The sequence below is a fragment of the Nipponia nippon genome, unplaced genomic scaffold, assembly GCF_047370975.1.
Source record: "Nipponia nippon isolate SJK-2023a ecotype South Korea unplaced genomic scaffold, ASM4737097v1 scaffold_1, whole genome shotgun sequence".
NCBI classification, from domain to species: Eukaryota; Metazoa; Chordata; class Aves; order Pelecaniformes; family Threskiornithidae; genus Nipponia; species Nipponia nippon.
In genome coordinates this window covers 46,547,693-46,567,221 of record NW_028262290.1, presented here as the reverse complement: position 1 = coordinate 46,567,221, position 19,529 = coordinate 46,547,693, and the positions used below count along the sequence as shown (strand labels likewise).

Below are 19,529 nucleotides of genomic sequence, written 5' to 3'. Positions count from 1 at the left end.
TTTCAAGTAACAATAAATTTTAAACTGTTTTGAATTTCTAAGGCCACAGATTAAATTATTATGTTGAATACTAAAGAAAGTAAATAGTGTATGTGATCTAAATGAAGAAATATTTCTTCTTTTTCTAATCTGCTCTGTCCTAAAATATTTTCATCACTGCAATTCTTTTATTTGAATAGTTTTTCTCCCCGTTTCCCTAGTACAAATCAAATTAAGTGGAGCTCTGGAGTTCCTCTGCTACAGTGGAAGCGCATTTGTTCCCAGGAGTCCAGTTCAGCCCTGTCATGCACCCTTCCCCTTGATTTTCATGGGAATTGTGTCTGTGCGTGCATCTTAAGACAAGGTTGAATCTGTAATGCAATCAAGAACTTTCTACTAAAGTGCTAGTCGATTCATGTATTGAACATAGGCATAATTCCTAGTCCCAACATAACAGGTTGCTGGATATCTCGTTTTCTGTGGCAAAAGAAATAGGCAAGATATATTTTTCTTCTTTCTGCTGTGAAAAAAATCACGACAGGCAAAAATATGGACCACTAACCCCTGTGCTGTTATAGGACAGTTTCTTCCAGAGCTAAGAGTAAGAGAAGTAATGTAGTGGCCACAATAAAATATCCATAAATAATACTAAGGCTGCCTCAGGCAAATGCTTTTTAAGTATATAAATGTGTTCTGTTCAAGATAAAAAGCAATATAAAAAGGTAAGCGATCACATTTTAAAACTGCTGCATTTGATAAATATCTAGCTTTATGTCATTATTTACTATATTCTCTAGATGGGAAGGTCAAACCCAAAGAACTTGAAGCCAGCCATTCTGTCACACCTTGACATATGACTTTGGGGGCGGGAGGGTGGGCTGAGATTTTACGGCTCCATTCTGTGCTGCACCAACAGAGATCTGCCTATATATACACATCATGCAGACAAGCCATGGTTAAAGCAAGGTTTCTCTTTTTTTTTTTTTTTTTCCTCTTTCATAATGTTTGCAATAGTTCAGAGATACAAAATTGAGAAGACTTTAGAGAGGGAGTAGCTGTCTGAGTGTTTGTGTGTGTTTAAGGAAGAGAGAGATTAACTACTTTAATTTACATTCCAGTAACCGTTTGCTAATGGTTATATTTTAAAAAACTCTTTAGGATTTGGGGAACTTTTTTAAATGAATTGTTTCACATTCAACCAGTTTTAAAGAATCTACAGCAGTCAAATCCTGCCAATTCCTGTGAATAATCCAGTCTGGAAGATTAGAGATTCTGTGGGATATATTGATTATTCAGCTACAATAGGAGCTATGTTTGGGATTTGGGGGAGTTAAGCACGCGTTACCCCCAGCCCGCTCCTAGGGAAGGAGTATTTCATGCAGCTCACAAGAATCTTTCATGATTGATGGGTAAGGGAATATTGCCAGGTTCAGCAGGGAAACACTTCTAGATCCATTATTAGAAAGAGTTTAAAAGCAGCCTGGGGCTGTTTAGAGAGGCAATAGTGCTTCCTTTATTAGGAAAAAAAAAAAAAGAGAGAGAAAGTAAATTATGGAATATACAAGAAAGTCCTTGAGCTACAGGAGAGGCTGAGAGGCAGCTAAGAAGAAAAATCCCTATCAGTCTTGATGAGGTCAAGTATGTTTCTTCAACATTTGCCATAATTATCTGGCAAATACCTGGCAATATTAGTGTCATTAAACAGAGCTGTGGGAACTTAGAGAAAACACTTCATTTCTTCCCTCCTCCCCCACAGGCATTGTAAATGAGTTCACCCTGGATTTAATCTTCCAGGCCTGGTCTGCTGGTGTCACCACACAAATGCAAGCTTGATGGCAATGAATAATCTCCACATATCTGGTATTGTGATTAAATGAAGCATGAGGATAGGCTTCTGCTCTTGCATACAGCATAAGTAAATGAGGCCATTCAGCAAAGAACTCTTCTGCACGTGTCCCTCGTAAGGACTTTGATACCCTGAGTTATCACAACGGCAGTTTTCAACAGGGTTAAACCTGCTTTCGACAGGAAAACATATGTCTTGTGAAGAATAGTAACGCTGTGCTTTGTCTGTCTCTTATTTCAGGTGCAAGACGAAATTTAAGAAATGATTTGCTGGTGGCAGCAGATTCAATCACCAACACCATGTCTTCTTTGGTAAAAGAACTAAATTCTGGTGAGTGAGGCTAACAAGGGTGGATAGTCACCACATTGACATTTCACATATATTTGAAAAAATGGGGGATAGGAAAATACAAACCAACAAAAAGGCAGTATAATGTATCTTCAAAGATTTTTATGCTTTTAGAAAAAAAATCCCTAAATAACAGCTTCAGGAATACAGGAGTCCTGAAAGCCGTGGACGTAGAGGCGCAGCTGGATACGGTGAAAACTTTGGGAAGTTTGTTTGTGATTCCACGTGGAGAGGGATTTCACTCTTAGAAATTTCATTCAGTATAGAACATACAGACCTGTTGTAAAATGCAGTCATAGTATTCTCATTAAAATACCCTACCTAATAACCAAGATAGGCAAACGCTTCACTATTCTGTCTCACCACAAGAAGAAAACTATTAGCTCTGCAGATATATGTAGAATAATGTACTGTTACTTGCTATGAGGAGGTGGCAGTCTAAGCTGGAAAGGCAGAGAAAGGCTTAGAGAAATAGGCAAGTATACTTACTCTTGTGAAAGTTAAATGGAACCATGTGTCGCCTTTTGCTTCACAGAAGTGGGCAGTGAGACAGAAAGCAATGTGGATTCCGAATTTGGACGGACTCATTTTGATGACCTTGTTCCGTCCCCAACGTCTGAGAAGGCTTTCCTCGCCCAGATCCACGCGCGGAAGCCAGGGTACATCCACAGCGCTGCTGCCACCGGCTCCATCCGCAGTGACATGTGGGTACCTGTTTGATTCGCCTTTTTCATCTCATTCTTCTTCTGTTGAAAACGATATGCAGCACGTAATATTTTCTCTCCCTCTCAACTATTTGATTACCAAAAAAAATGCCTAAATCCAAATGCGGACAGCTTCATGGTTAGATAGTAGTGAGCTCTGTAAACAATAAAGGCCAGAACTTAGGATGCCCTCAGGAGTGAGCTGTCTCACATCCAGTCTGGTACAGTTGGGCAGCATGGAGCCTGTGGAACAGCTGTGCTCCCTCGTATGCCCTGCAGTCCTGTTCCCTGCTTATGCAGACTGAGGGGCCTGTTGGAGCCCACTGGGAGAAGAGAACTTTTTAAATGGAAAAGACAGAATGCTTTTTATTGACCAACTCAATTGATCAACAAACAGATTTATTTTTAGAACCTGAATCTTCCTATCCAAGCCAATAGGCATCTTTCCAGTTATTTTTTGTTCAACCTCTGTATCAAGTTATTGAGAACTTTTGTTACTCATTTCTATAGGGCTGTACGTCCAAAATGCCTTCAGCAGAATATGCCCTTTGGTCTACTTCATCAATACCAGACCGCTGGAGAGGGGAAATAGCAGAAGTGTTTTCCACTGCCAGAAAAATATTAACCAATGGAGCATGTGGTTGGACTAAAAGTATCTGCTCTCCTCATAGCTTACAATAAGGGGAAGTTTTATTGACTCTGAATGTCATTCATCTCAAGAGACTATTTATTAATAATTGTCTTTAGGGTTACAGAAGATGGAGACCCCTATGTCAGAGCAGATGATGAAAATTATGAGAATGACTCTGTCCGCCAGCTGGAGAACGAACTGAAAATGGAGGAGTACCTGAAGCAGAAGCTGCAGGATGAGGCATACCAGGTGGGAGAAGGACACCAGCTGCCCATACATCTCCATAAGTGAGGAAAAATAATGTGCCATTGCTGCCCAGTGCCCTTCTTAACCTGTCCTGGGCCCTGGGGTGTGATCTCTTCTCAGTTACTAGAGCAGCCACGTTCCAAAAACTGCTATTGTTCTCTTCCGCAGACACTCATGCATCTAGCCTTTGTGCATATCCAGGAAGACCACACTGCCTGTGGCACACAACAGTAGTCCTTAAGCTTACCAGGGCATCAGGTGGGACAGAATTGCTTCTGAGCTTGTTCTCCGGTGCCTACCAAGTCACTTAGACCTCATTCCCCTGTACCATAGAGGCTGGTTGGTGATGTCAAGCTGAGTTCTTGCAACATTTAAATTATTTTTTTTCTCCAGTAGCAAAAAACATTCATAATGGTTTTTCCAGTGTGAACTGAAGCTCAAGTGTAGTCTGTGTGTTATTGTCATTGTCAGAATCTGGAAGGAGAGGAAAGGATCTGAAATGAATTGTATCCCAGAGGACCAAGTATTCAACAAGCATCTAGTATAGAGAAGCCTGGGGATTTGTCATTAAACACCCCCTGAGGAATTTTTCAAAGGGCATTTGTTTAAGAGTCCGAGTAAAACAAATTTGCCAGGGGGAGCTGGAATTCTGCAGATATCCTGTCCTGTCTCCATAGTGGTCTCCACTTCTGCCTGGTGTAATGGACTTTCACCAGTTTTTAAGTTATGCCGACTTGGATCATCCTAATATAAAATTCATTACTTCTTATGATGTTGGTAGTAATGTCAGTAGGAGGGCACACCCAGTTCAGTTATTTGGGAGTGGAGCTGAAGCAAGCAAAAATAACTGTTTTCCCACATGGTGATCAATTAAAATTTGGAATTCACCACTACAGAATATAACAGAGACCAAAAGTATAAATGGTCTAAAAAAAAGGATTAAGCAGGTACTGAGAGATCAGGTGTATGGAAATGAGGTTCAAAAGCACCTTCTGGGCAGGAATTCTTTAAAATGCTGATTGCTGGGAGCTAACAAAATCTAGCCTTTTTTTCTGGTAGTTTTTCTCTAGTGTCCACTGCTAGTCACTTTGGAGACAAGAATCTGGGACTGATAGGTTTGTGATCTAATGAAGAATGGCTGCTCTTTTGGCCTTCTTTTCTGTAAAGCTGCTAGGATAAGTTAGTCTTGTAAAAACGTTCATTGACTTTCATCAAAATTGCGGGTAGTTTTGAGGTTGATGCAAGTGTCTTTTATTCTTTTGTTATTTACCTAGGTTTGCTACATGCCCATGGTAGCCTGCCAAAAGTCATTTCATTGCAAAGGTCTTTAAAGACATGACAACAGGAGCAAAATTGTTATAGACTATCTACTAAGGCAACAGTGGGTGACATGGGGTTTTTTGTCACAATTTTTTATCCAAGATAGGAAATGGCGAAAATGACAGCCTTTAAAATTCTGAACAGGATGAGCAGCTACTGCTGATGTAATGGAAAGTAATTGTCAGTTATAAAGAAGGAGTACCTCAATGGTGACAGCTGTCAGGCATCAAATAATAAATGTTATTATTGCAGGTAAAAATTCCATTTTCTCCAGAAAGAAGGATAGACCAATTTGACTGTACTTTGATTACAGTATGGAAGTACAATATATGGCAACAGCGCTACATGAGTTTCACAGGTTACAACGGGATTTTGTACATGCACAAAATCGAGTATGCATGTGCGCTGCAAAATAAGGGCATTCATTGTGCAGTAGAAGTTATACATGTCGTTCAATAGAACGGGGTGTTACTCTTGCTTCAGTCAAAACAGAGCTTTTCTACTGTCTTCCAACAACAGTCCCAGAAGAAGGGGAGGAAATCTTCTCCCTATCGATGCCAGAATAAAACTCCTTTTGAATTTAGGTCAGCCAAGACTACACCCAGGTGAACTTTGTTCCCCATTGTTTTACACAATTTGTTTCCACTGGGGGGAAAAAAAACAGAAAAAGAAAAAGGCTTTTTTCTTTCAAAAATGTATTCGCTGAGGGAGCAGAAAGTCCTCATTCTACACAAGTTCTGTTTAATAGCATTTTTCCAAAAGAAATTTGATGATGTGCTTTACTGTCTGTGAGATTGTCAGCTCCTATCAGGCAATGATTTGACAGTAGTGACTTCTAAGTAGAAACTATTTTTAGTTGATAACCACAGACCCAAAGCATGCAATGTGTGATAAGTCCGTCTCAGTATGGCTGATGCCCTTTCAGTTAGGGAATGTGCTTAAAGCAAGCAAGAATAACTATTAAGTTAGTAGGGACCGCTAGGATGATTAGGAGATGGTTGGATAGTGTTATGTATTGATCCTGAGACATGTGCTTTGGCTTTGGCTCATTCTCTGCACTTTGCAGTTAATTTGTGATATTTTGCTATTCTATTCCTTTTTCTACTAGTATCACTGAGTAGCCTCTAAAGATAAAGACACAACTTTCCTTCTACTTGCCAAAACAAAGGAAAATTGGGAAATTTCTGTTTAGGGTATCCTGTTGAACAGTGGCCAGGTCAACTATTCTCATTTTGCATCCAACCATTGGAATTTATTACAGGCTATTTTACTCTTTGTACTCACATGTACACTGCATTCATCTGGATAGCCAAAAAAAGCTGGTGGCTGTAGCTATCGTAATGCAATTGTCAGCTGAAAAAATCTGCGAGGAGGAACTCCTACTAAGGTTACAGAATGGTAACCTCAGTAACAATATGGTAACCATTTTTATGTTATTAAATGTCTCACTTTGTGTAAAAGCAGCACATTTAGAAAAATGTGTAGATGTTGTGTAGCATGGAAGATGGTTGGTCAAAACCCACTCTTGTTATTTCGTGTCACCTTATCTCCAAGCAAGATTTTCAAGCTAAACTCTAAATTAGTATTAAAGTATGAGCAGAAAACCCAAGATACACAAAGAAATATGGGACAGGGAACCTCAAAGGAGGCTTCTTTCTCTCTCTTTTTTTGAAGCATGTTGTAAATAACAAGTATCTGTACCAGAAAAAAGCACATTTAGTGCACAAGTATAAATGCTAACAGTGCTTATCCTCCCACATCTGCTACCAGTTGTTTTCTTGTTACAGTCTTTTGCTGGTTGTGTTGTGTAAGACACTTTTCATTGGGTTTATTTTCTGGGTCCATAATTGCTCCCTTTATTTCTAGGCTTGTGCATGGCTTTCTTCAGAATAATACACTGCCTGGCTGCTCACTGGCTTAATTTGTCATCTTCTTGTTTTCTATCCTTTGTTATCTACAGGTCAGTTTGCAAAGCTGAGTGCAATATCCTTCTCTCTCTCCTCTCAAGTAAGTACCATTATAATTTAGAAGAACGTTTGGAGTGAATCCTCATAATGTGTATTTTGGTTGCAATGTACCTTGTGCTGCCTGAGTGTATGTGAAGATGCCGTTTCTTCTTTTAACCCGTGTTAGGATGCCTAGGAATGTCTCTAAATAATTTCTAATAATCTGTTTGAAATATTGTCCTAGTCCTGAGGATTTCTGTTAAGCCACCACATCTTCTTCCTGTGTTGACTGTAAGAGTGAGAACGGGGGCTTTTCATCCCTGGGGATGATGACAAATATATTAGCCAGTACAGAGAAACCTTATCCAGAAGATAAGGAATCAGATTACATTTCAGGAGACCTGAGTTCAATTCCTTACAAAGCTTTAGTCTTCCTAGGAGAACTGAAATAAATCATCTCTGGTGAGACCAGCACATCTACTCTAGTGTGTGAAACAGGAGTTAGGCAAACATTAAAGAAAGCAATCCACCAGCTGCTTAACCATAGAGGTGTCCTCAGATGTGTTGTGGAAGTTTAAAATGCTCCAATTCAAAGCGCAAGGTACTCAGCTAGTAGCTAGAGTCTGGCAATTCAGAGATAAGGCAAGAAGGTCTATAAATTCCCTGCTGGCCCATATTCAGGTCATGTTCCTTACATGTGCCAACCTGACAGTTGCAGGGCTGAGTCTAATGCCAAGTTCAGCAATTGTGTTTTTCTTCAGGAACACAGACAATGGCTATTTTTATGAAGTAGCCTGTTATTCTGAACATTTGCCCAGGAAATGGGAGACCACACATTTCCTTCTTGCCTCATCTGAAGCTGCAGTCTCTGCATTTCTGACTTCCTAGGAGAGTGCCATGCCTTGCTGTGAAGATGGCAGTGAGACAATGCTGTCCACCCTACTGTGACACTGAACCCCGTGGGGTAACAGGGACAGAAAAGGAGGAGAAATCAAAATAGGGGTCTGACTCTGGTCTGCAAACTGAGTCTCTTCCTCAAAGCCAGAACTAAAGGCAACCAAAAGTCAACTATCAAGTAGGCACTCCAGTTGGGAGCAGGGTCACGTTCAGATTAGCAAAACCAGTGAACTAGCCTGTGCCAACTTTAGCAGGAATTCATGTTGCTAGATTTTGTATGCCATGTTTTATGCCAGACCTCCTTATTTATATGGCAATTTTGATGGCAAAATATGATCCTGATTCAAGGGGTTTGCAACTTCTGACGACAGTAGAATTTGGATGTTAAAGTGTGGACCTTGTGAAAGCAGCTGCCAGTCTTCAGTGTTAAAAGCTGTTAGGTATTTCTGAAGAATCTGTCTCAGTGTCTCTAGCAGCTAAAGCAGAATAAATGGATGTGAAAAACAAATAAGCAGCAATACCCAGAGTACTATAAACACCAAATAACTGCTCATAAAAATTCTCCTAACATTGCCCCTCAGGTTACATTCATTTTTCTCAGTAGCCTTGTTAAAAACATGAGCTGTGTAGAGTTTCCTAAACATTGACAGCCAGAAAAATAAGTTTTCTTCTTCTGTTTTGTTGCAGTTGCCAGTTATAGATCAGGTCACTTGAAAAGGAAAATAGATCTTTCAACAACAGTGTATGTGTCTATAACTATGTGTATAGTGGAAATGTTATATATGACTGAATTTAATTACAGTTATGAATAACTATGACTTTAAAGGGTAGTAGCATTCAGACAAACCATTTGCATTAAGTGGGAAAAAAATCCTTTTCATTAGAATTATAAACCCCAGGCAATCCCATTTAAGGTTTCTGCTTTTGTTAGGAAGAGTGTTAACATAGTGATGTGGGGAAACGCATACTGCCATACCACCTAGCTTTCTTGAAAAGATGTATCCTGTCTCAAATTAGCAGAGATCTGAGACGGAGTTACTATCTCATCTTCTGGATGCTTTTGAAACCTTTTGAAACCCTGTCAAAAAGAAATTTTTTAAAACACTCTGCTCTGGTTACTTCCATCATGAGACTCTTTTTAGCTCCCAGGGGAGCACTTCAGCCAGTACCAAAGACTGAAACCTTCCCCCCAGTTGTAAAAGCCTGGCCGTATAGAAATAAGCAACAAAAATGAGTGACCTTGGCACTTCACCTATATCCACAAAAACAAACTCTGTATTATGGTACATTGTGATAAATACATCTGTGCATGATAAGCATGGCTTAGTCTTCTCAAGATTCACTCTTTTGTGAGTATGAAAGATTGAAGTATGTTGTGCGTTTTATTTGTTACTAATATTTCATAGCCTTGGAAAATTAAATCCAAAATTGTTCATACCGGTTGCAATGTCTAAAGTGCTTTTTCTGTTTACGTTGGGTTCTTGCTTGAAGCTTAGCAATTGCATCAAGACTTTTGCTTTACAATAATGTTATTCAATCAATGATGATACAAATACAGTCAGTATTATATTGCCTAGGTGGCCATATGAGGTAGAAGGCCAACAGACTTTCTTATCTTGCAACAGTATTACCTTTGTGCTTATTTAAAAAAAGGTGGGAAAAATAGAATCAGTTTATTATAGCTTCTTATGAGTGACATTGCCACTAATGGCCAGCCACAGAGTTTTGTTCATTTCCTCATTCATCACTCATGGACAAATGGTGTTGATGTGATTTGATTAAGGCTTTTTGCATTCTATTTGCATTTGCCTTTTTAAAAGTGCTATGTACAATTCTCTAGAATTCATCTTGAAATAGCATCTAGTATCACAAATTCCCAAGAAACCGAGTGGTTCCAGTAATATATAAAACATAACTTAATCATGTTTTCAGTTTACTTTTTATATTAAATGTACTTTAATAGCACTTGTTGTATTTTTAATAGAGTAACAGAGTGAATTTGAGCTTGTTTTCAGCAGGCTCTAGGCAAATCTTGAAATTAGGTGAATGTGCAACTTGGATGTTATTTTGCCTTTATCCCCCTCATAGCAGTTGCTTTTTTTGCCAAGGATGGCCAATGGGAGCAGAAAGCCTCCACCTCTGAAAGTGGTTAAAAAGTTGACATTTTCAATGAAGAGCTGTCGACTTCTGCAGTGGCCGTGTTCCCACAGGACCTACAATTTCCTAGATTTTCTAAAGCAATGCTTTCTTAGTGCTGGCATAGCAACATTTTAGTTGGTCATGTCTAATTCATTTATATGCATTATTATAACAGAAAAGGAGGTGTGAAAAGCTAATAAAAATCAGACCTAAACCATCCACTTGAGAGGGAGTACAGGGAGAAGTCTTTATTAGAGGTTTCTCGATTTTTTAACTGTGATCACATTTTATCTGTGTTGACAAAAACATGCAATAATTTAAGTTGAAGACTCAGTTCCATTCCCACTCCAAGCCCTTTCACTTGCTTTAAACCTTATCACACGAACTGTGGGGTCTGGGGCTTTGAGTGGCCAGGGGTGACATTTTCCATTTCAAAAGTGACTAAAAGACAGGTAGACGTGGTGCTTGAGGACATGGTTTAGTGGTGGACTTGGCAGTGCTAGGTTAACAGTTGGGCTTGATGATCTTAAGGGTCTTTTCCAACCTTAACGATTCTATGGTTCTATAATTCTATGAATGGTTTGTATTGAAACAGGTGGAAATTTTTCCAACACAAAAACCCCAAATCCCTTCAACTGTTTTATATGAATGCATTGTCAAATTATTATTTCTCCAACTTGGCTGTTTTTCCAGGACAGAAGTCTCATGGAGTAACACTTTCATGTTTTTCTCATCTTTTCCCTTTTTCTCCAAACTCTGTTTTCATGTTTACCAGCAGAGATTAGAAATATTGCCACACGTCAGGTGATAAAACCCATGGGCTAAGGGAGATGGTGTGATCAGTCCAGTCTGCCCAGTGTGCCGCTGTGAGAAGGGCTGTTGGTTAAGCCGAAGGGCACAGATGATTCATTTAAGTGCTGTGAAGACACAACTGCCCTGCATCTCTTTTTTTTTCTGGGAAGGAAATAAGATTTTAGAGCTAGTGTGCATTTCACTGGCCATTGACATTTTCAGCCCTTTGCAAGGTGGACCTGGCCGTTTACTGTTTGGGAAAGATGGGACGCAGGATCTGCAGCCTGGGGCCCAAGTCAAGTTACTGGCCCACCGTTAATGGATGTGTGGGTTTCAGATTTGCTGTGCCCACTGCCTGAGGTCACATTTCCCAGCAGTGCCTTGGCCTCTCTTCGGCTGTAGGGCCCCAAACACTGCTAGTCAGAGTTGACTGGCTGCATCTAAAGCTCATGCACTGTAGTTCATTCCTTGCATGGGCTTCATGCCAGGAGCTCAGGAGATCACAGAGGTGTAGGTGTGTTGGTTGGTTGGTCCCTCAGGAGGTCGTCTGGTCTAGTCTCCCATCTGACAGAGGTCTAGCTCCAACACGAGACCATGTCAGCCTTGGCTTTGTCTAGGAAAGACTTTAAAACCTCCACAGATGGAAATTTCACCACCTCTCTGGGCACCTCCCTCCGGTGCAGTGCCACCCTCCTCATGGTTTTATTTTTCCCTAATGTCCAACCTGGACCTCCCAAAATGCAATTTGTCCTTTTTTGTGTGCTTCAGCACTGCCAAGAAGATTTTGGCTTTGTTATCCTCGTAACTACCCCTCAAATAGCTGCTAACTGATCCTCCCTTGCCACCGCTGCCCCAGCCTCAGCAATCCCAGTTTCTTCAGCCTCTTCCTCCCAAGTCAGCGATGCAGCGGTGAAGAAGCAGGGTACAAGCACTAGATGAATTGCTCACATCCATAAGTCATACTCTACTAGCACAACCAAATGATTTTGCATCTCTTTTTGGTTTTCTCTGAACAAATGCATAAAAAACAACATTCTGTGAACCGTTCCATTTGAAAATTACAGCAGGCTGACAGCACAATCATTTTAAAAAATGTCTCCTACATGCACTCAGCTATATTTTGGTTTTCCTCTTTATTTTTCTCCTTAAGTCCTCCTATTCTTAGCATTTAGGCGTAAAAAAGCTGTAAAAACTGTGACCGAGTTAACTGGGAAGAAGCAGCTTTAGTTTTATGAATGTAATTCTAAAATTACACAAGTGATAGGGATGGTTTTTGAAAATCGCTGAATGATAAATAACAGAAAAGAACCCATGGATTAAGTTATAAAAAAGGTCATGAAACAGTTTTATAACATGACAAATCACATGAGTCTTATCTTGGAATTTATTCTGGCATTTCCAAAATGCTGCAATGAATTTAGAGCTCTGAGGTTTGTTAGTACTCATTATTTCTTGTATGAAAATCTCTCTATCCCAATGCTGGCTGTGGAACAGAAAGAAGCCTTGAGAGAATTTAGAATAACCTCTCTGCACTCCTCCAAAGAGAAGTAATTTGTCCAGAAAATTCAAAGCAAACCCAAATACTTAGCAGTGCCATCAATGCATCTTAATGCATTCAGTGTTTCACAAGCCGCTCTTCTTTTGCTCTCGTGGTTTATAATAATACCATCACGAAATAGGAGATGTACCTGTATTTACATAACCCTGAAACTGGTTCAATAAAAATCAGTCTCAGGCAGCTGAGAACTGACCTCTTCCATGCCTTTCATTTGCATTTCTTGGCTGAATTGTGAAGAGCAAAATGTTGCTTTACTGTGATTTCCAAATGAGTTTGCAGACTTAAGCGGTGCAGATGCATGTCTGATTTTTTAAAAATACTCGTTTAAAATGTACCTCAGAAATTTTTTGTGAACCTCTCATTAGACTTGCAGTGCAGGTTTCCTTTCCGTTTATCAACAAAATGTTAATGCTAGGTCTTTTGTAACTGCCTGACACAAGGAGATACTAAATTAAGACCGTCGTACCGTTTGGCATGCTTAGATATTAAGGAATCGGATGGAAACGTTTGTGCTTGAATAATTAATACAATCAAATGGTGTCAGGAAGGAGAAGCAGCAAGCGAAACTACCTGACCTTTCTTCATTCATCGGTTTTAATTTACCCCTTTTTTGCTGAAGTAATTTGCATTTCATCTCTCATCCTGTAGACCAGCCTTATGCCTGAAATGAGTAGAAAAGAATTCATGTCAGTAGGGTTTGGTCTTTTATGTTGTTATTATCAGATCTCATGTAATGCAAATTGGTTTCCTGGCTGAGGTAGTTCAAGAGAAAAAGGATGAGTTCCTTAACTTTGAAAGAGTCAAGTGTGTAAACAGTGCCTTTACAATAAATATGCCAGAAATTTGTAATGTTACCTGACTGTAGATCCTGACACAGTTGTGAGAAAGAGCAGCAGTCCTCTATCATGCATTTTCCATTACCAGCTACAACTTTGATGCCTCCGATATAGGAATTTAAGATACTTAATTGGTGCTTCAGGATATGGAGGAGCACCAAGGAGAAATTGGTGCACCAGCAGATTAGACTGTTTACGAACTATAGCACCCAGAATCATCCTTTTAAGTAACTGCATTTCTTTTTAGACATAGGGAAATATACTTGAGCATGTAAATTAAGGGTGAGATGTTTACACGGGAGGGGGGACTCCTGACGGTGAGTGACTCTTCAGTGGGTGACTGAACACTATGCACAAGGGGAATAATCCATGGGTTTGCTACCAATAATCTATTTATAGAGCAACCTGGAAGGGTAAAATGGAAGGGAAAATGGGAACATCTGCAAATCTGTGTTGTGCAGACCCAGTTACCCCAGGGTCCCACAGCAGAGCAGGCAACAGCCTTCTCACCCGTGGTAAGAAGACCTTTCCAACTTCCCAAGTGCACTGCAAGTTTCTGTTTACAGCTCAGATACCTATGGCTCACCTAGGTAGAATGGCTTTTTCACTTTTTTAACTTTTCCAGGGATGATAACCATGGGAATTGGCCAGCTCCTCCTTTTTTCTCTCAATAAAGCAGCAGGCAGAGGCTTTACTCGCTCTGCCTGTGTGGGTGCAGCATCTTAAACCAGCACTCCTTTTAAAAACCTTCCCTAAATTTTTCTCAACAGGCCAGCTGCAGTCAGACGGACAACGAAAGCTATGTAAGAACTGATGATGAGGAGAGCTGCTTTCGGACAGACGATGAAGAAAACTCAGCTGCAAACTTCACAGAAGAGTGGAACCAAGAGGTGCAGCGTCTCTTGACAAAAAAATCACATAACTAAGTTCTGAGGACTGTAGCACAGTACTTTTGTTCTAAGAGTTGTAGTTTGTAGATGTGTGTTTTTGACAACAAGACTTTTGTTTAAAGCTAACTTATATTAGCTACATCTTCTGTAACATGGCTCATTACCGGTGAAGAAAACAGACTGACATACGTACTGCTGTTACAAAGGATGGCGGTATTAATAACTCACGTAAACCCTTTGCACATGATATTGAACCTGTTCAGTTTACAATGACAGTACTGTTTATAGATAGAAATTTGATTTCTGAATACTTTGAGATTTTAGTAGATCGGTTTACTATACACTGTACATTTTTTCCATGGAAGAAATAAAAAGCTACAATTATGCATTTAACACTGAATGATTATACTCCTGAGTGTATATATCTAGTAGCCCAAAAAACAAAGTACCAGACTATATTTGCAATTTGTTTGCAAGTCTTTAAAGTAAGACTTCTACAAAATGTACTAAAATAATAATATAATTAATAATAGTAATAATAAACCTCTCTAATTTAGGGCTAATGTGTAACTTAGGAATGTTTCTTTCAAAATAATCTAACAAATCAGCCATAGAAGTTAGTGTAAATATTTTTTTTCCAAATAGATATCATATACAAAAGGTGACATTCAAATGATATAGAATCTAGTTTTTAAATCAGCACAGATCTTCTTAAAACTGTGAACTATGTTTTGAAATACTCGTTGCTAAAGCTGTTTATAAACCACAGGTGCCATAAGATCCCTGAACTGACTGATGTTATGTATAATCCTCCATGGTATTGTTTCATTGATGTTTTAGCTTTAGTAAGCATGTGTTCAACAAACCGGCTCTTTCCATCTCTCTGCCCCTCCTCCTCCCCTCCCTCCATTACGTTATTTTTGAGGCCTTCAGCTTTAAATGTACAGGCTTAAAGTGCGCTTGCAACTGTTTTCTTTTTGTTTCCGAATGTGTATTGCCTTAGCCAGCCACCAGATGTTCTGCATGCACTCTTGGAAATGTGTAGTGAGACTCTTTCGGAGCTGGATGGAGAAAGAGCTATCAGTGAAAAGCACAAGAGAAGCGGTGGATTTTTTCGAAAGGACGGGCATACAGTTACAGAGTTGGAGTTTTGTCCGATTTAGTATTTTTCAAGTACAAAGGCATTTCAGGAGAAAGGGGACTTACCTGGCCATTTTGGATTAGGCAGTGAGACTGCTAACTAAACAGCATTTGCTCTGCTGTGACTACAAAGCCACAGATACTCCTGAGCAGGGATTGACACAAACTAGCTGGAATGTCCTCTCCACAGCATACTGCTCGGAAATAAAGGTGACACCTGTGTGGCACGTAGCACTGCTGGGCAGAGGAATCCGAGCCAGGCCAGGAACAGCTAGGCCAGAAGCCGGGCAGTACCCCAGCGCAATGGTACACACTGGCCGCGCAACCCCCCTGAGAAGTGTTAGGACAACCTCTGCGTTCATGTGATTTTACTGCCCTACTACAGTATTACAGCTTCTGGCTGACCTGAAGTGACACTGCCGAACGGCCCTGAAAACAGTAGCGTTTCATACAGATATTTCACACCAGCACAGTTTGCCTACAGCAAGTGATGAGATCCCCATCTAAAGCAGGTTAACATGGTTTGTCTGTCCTCGCTTTCATGGTGACGTGGATGTGCGCTGCCCTATTTATGTGAGATTGCTATGTCGCTCGACCCAGTAAGTCCACTTGTTTGCATGCACTCCCTAGGCTCGTGGCTGTTTCCCTGGGCACTATGTGTTAGGGAATGAGTATCTGTATGAAAGAGCTGCTGCCATTTTTCATTTTCATGTTGTATTATTGCCTATGCAGATCTGTTGTCCGCATCCCCTTGCGTGTCTGGGCTTGGTCTCAGACGTCCAAATGCATACTAAGGCACCCAGATATCTTCATATGTAAGCTTTTCATTTTTGCAGTCACTGGTCTTTGCTCCTGGGGTATGTGCCGTCCTAGCAAGGCAGGCACCATATCCTCCAACACCCCCTCCTCCAACCTCCTCTCAGGAATGGGTGAGCCTCCACTAGTGCCTAGCACTCCACGTTTAAAGCTACTCCAGTGAAGCTGTAGATGTTGCTGTCAGCTCAGGATTCCAGACAAGCATTTCCTGAACAGAGAGAAAACAAGCTAGAACACAGCTACATGCAATGGCTGACTAATTCAACCCATGTCATGTTTAACTGTATCCAGAGTAATCGATCCCTCCCATCATCTTAATGTCTGCGTGCTCATTATTGCTATGCTTAAAATAGATGCAATAGAATAAATCCATCGCAAGGGCTTCCAGACTAGGAGTTAGGAAAAAAGTTGACGGATCAAGCGCCTGACTTCTGGCCATTTTGGATTAGGCAGTGAGACTGCTAGCTAAACAGCATTTGCTCTGCTGTGACTATAAAGCCACAGATACTCCTGAGCAGGGATTGACACAAACTAGCTGGAATGTCCTCTCCACAGCATACTGCTCGGGGATCAGTACAGAAGTCAGGCTGGTGTCCAGAAGGTGATCCCCAGTAGACCTCTGGGTCCCTTATGCCCTGGAGCTCTGAGATGAAGCACCTCTTACCTGGCTCTCGAAATACCTATTTTAAGCATTTTCCAACTGTTACGCTGGCTGCGTTTTCACCCGGCTGGTCTTTGTCTGCTTGTTGAATATTATTTTGGTTGTGGTTTGCGGTCATTAAAACAGAGTTACAGAAGAGGTCCCTGGCGTGAGCCTTTTCTTAACTACCAATGGCCCACCACAGCAGTCAAAACTCCGGGTGGTTTTACTGTCACTGGAGGGAAGCCAGTGGTTTGGAATCAGGAGACAGGGATGTGAAGACGTATAGGGTCCTCGAATGTCCAAAGCGAAGGTGGAGAATGGGTTGTCTGTAAGTAGTAACGTTAACTAAACTGCATAAAAAGGTGTGTGGCCTTTGTTGTGATATAATATGTATTTTCTTATATGCATGAGCCAAATTGTTGCATCATAATTTATCATAAGTGTGTCTGCCTTTACTTTCAGTCATCTTCTCCCATCCTTATTGGTTCTTGGCAATTGCTGTAGATAGACCTTGTAAATATTGCAACCTCGGGTTGCTGTAATCACGTTGGTTCAATTCAGCAGACGGAGCTGTGAACAGCAAGCACTCCACTGTGTCCTGAAGACAAAAGGGCATTTTTACCTTTGAACCAAAAAAAAAAAACCTGTATGAAGAGTTACATCTTGAGGCTACTAACCGTAAGACATTTTTAAAACTACTGTACTTGACACCACTTGAGACAGATACAGAGACACTAAAGATGTCACGATATTCATTGGTATTGTAACAGAACTGCTATTGTATGGGTTTTTTGTATTGCTGTTAAGTATTGTTTTGTGTGTGTGTGTTGGAACCTACTGGGGACATGTTATATTTTGAAGTGATTAAACTATTTAATTGTGTGTCTATATTTTGGAATGGAATTATTTCTTCATTAAAAAGATTTTTAAAAGTAATCTATGGAGCATCATGTTTGTGGCTTATTTTGTTTTTGGAAGTCCTGTTCCACAGAGCAGAAGCATGGGGTTTTTTCATGAGGAAAGGAAGATGTTTCCCCGTGGCACAGCGAGCAGCCTTTGCTTCACCCACGCTGTCTCCTCCACCTCCGTGCGAGAGATCTCCCTCTACCGCTTTCCCCAGCGCTTTGAGCACGGCACCGAGCAGCCCCTGCGTTCCCCCAGGCCCAAGCACTTTCTGCTCTCTTCCTGGTCCTCAGGAACTTAAACCAAAGCCCGATCTGCACTACCATATTTTTTCTTACCCACTGTGTTTTTCTCTCTGTCCTTAGAAGGAGCAAAATCTTGGACAAGGTGCATTTTAATGGCTTTGCCATACACACTCAACGTTATCTTTTATTGCAGAAGGACACATCTTTATTTTCCCAATTATACTTTTAAGGTGTCTTTGCATATCAGGCGTTGGTAATTACAACTGCTAGCTAACCTAAAAAAGCACAGAACTGCAAAGCAAGGGCTCTTACTTAAAGCAACAAGTTTGTGTCCTGGTGAAGTACCTCCAGGCATGGCAAAGCCAGCCAGGAGGCAATGCCTGGCTGTGCTTTTTGTGCCCGTGGTGCTGGTGGCCCTCCACAGGGCAGCTTGTTGAGGGTGTGCTGCTGCCCCGTGGTGGCAGCCCTTCCAGCGGACAGACGGACGGGTGGCAGCCAGCCATGGCAGAGCGTGTCCCTGGCAGCTCAGCACAGCCGAAACGTCCCCGGCTGTATATGTGATGTTGCTACCTGGCCAATTAATTACACCGGGATGGGGTCATTTAGAAGGAGAGCACTAGCAGCACACCAAAACCACCCTCTGATGCTTGCCACGCAGTTAAATATCCCAGTATCTTGGGAAGCAGATAGATAAAACCCAGTCTGCTGCCTCCTCCTTCAACGTTGACTGCTGTGGTAACCTATAAATCACCAGGGTTTGTTCGCCCTAATTCCCCTGTCTGCATGGTGATGTTCTTCAATAAAGACAATCATTTTACACTGTAAATTATTTGCCAGATCTGCTGAACTTTGCCTCCCCAGTCCCCGTTCAAATTCATATCCGTGGGGTCGTAATATATGATGACATATCATCACCTCATGACGATAACTCTGTTTTATCCGTACGTAATCCCAAATTGCTGTATTTCTTCGCAGCCCACAGTCAGCCTATGGCCTTTGGAGAGCAAAGGAGCTGGTGAAAACTAATTTATAGGCAAAGGCTGTTTTCCCCTTTGCTTCTTGGTTATTCTAGCTACTTTCTGCTCCCCACAAGGAAAATGGGCTCATATGGGAAGAAATAACTTAGTTTCATTTGGGAAAAAAAAAAAAAAAGTAAAGTAAAGTAAAGTAAAATAAATTGTCTTTAGATCTGGGAAGCTGGCACCTTGGCTGCATCAGTGCTGAACTAGGTGACTGAAAGCGCCTGGGAGTTTCTAAAAGCGCCTGGGAGTTTCGTGCAGCAGCACGCGGATCTATGGCCGCTCTTCCAAAGTTGGCTTGGGAGGCCTGTTGCTCAGCAATTGTGTATTCCCTTGCAAGCAGCCCGTAGTTCTGGGTGAAACCTTTTAAGGGAATATCACAGGAATATGAAGCTGAGTCTATTGCAGAAATAGGTTAAAGTGGGGTGGGAAGAGAAATCTCCTCTATTGTTCCATGATGGAAAAATGCATTGAAGAATTTCATACGCTTCAGGATCATCCTGTCTAAAACCTCAGATAATCCACAGATTAAGGATTCCCCTTTGCTTTCTCCTGAGTGATTGCCACCAGTTGAGTTGTCTGTGGATTAGGACAGCTGTCCCATGCTGCCAGAACAGCACCAACAAGCCTT

General features: G+C 41.0%; 1 protein-coding gene across 29 annotated transcripts in view; it reads left to right on the top strand.

The window, feature by feature from the left end:
- Window positions 1-17,667, top strand: part of DTNA (dystrobrevin alpha) — a 232,177-nt gene extending 214,510 nt beyond the window's left edge. For 27 of the 29 annotated variants that reach the window (XM_087753978.1, XM_087753959.1, XM_087753951.1 and 24 more), the window contains 5 exons: window positions 2,066-2,155; window positions 2,709-2,877; window positions 3,625-3,757; window positions 7,035-7,081; window positions 14,013-17,667. In XM_087753978.1, the coding sequence (XP_087610104.1) occupies window positions 2,066-2,155; window positions 2,709-2,877; window positions 3,625-3,757; window positions 7,035-7,052 (410 nt within the window). In that variant the 3' untranslated portion in view covers window positions 7,053-7,081; window positions 14,013-17,667. The remainder of the gene's footprint in view (window positions 1-2,065; window positions 2,156-2,708; window positions 2,878-3,624; window positions 3,758-7,034; window positions 7,082-14,012) is intronic. The other 2 variants (XM_087754054.1, XM_087754046.1) reach the window with 1 other exon arrangement.
- The last annotated feature ends 1,862 nt before the right edge of the window (window positions 17,668-19,529 follow it).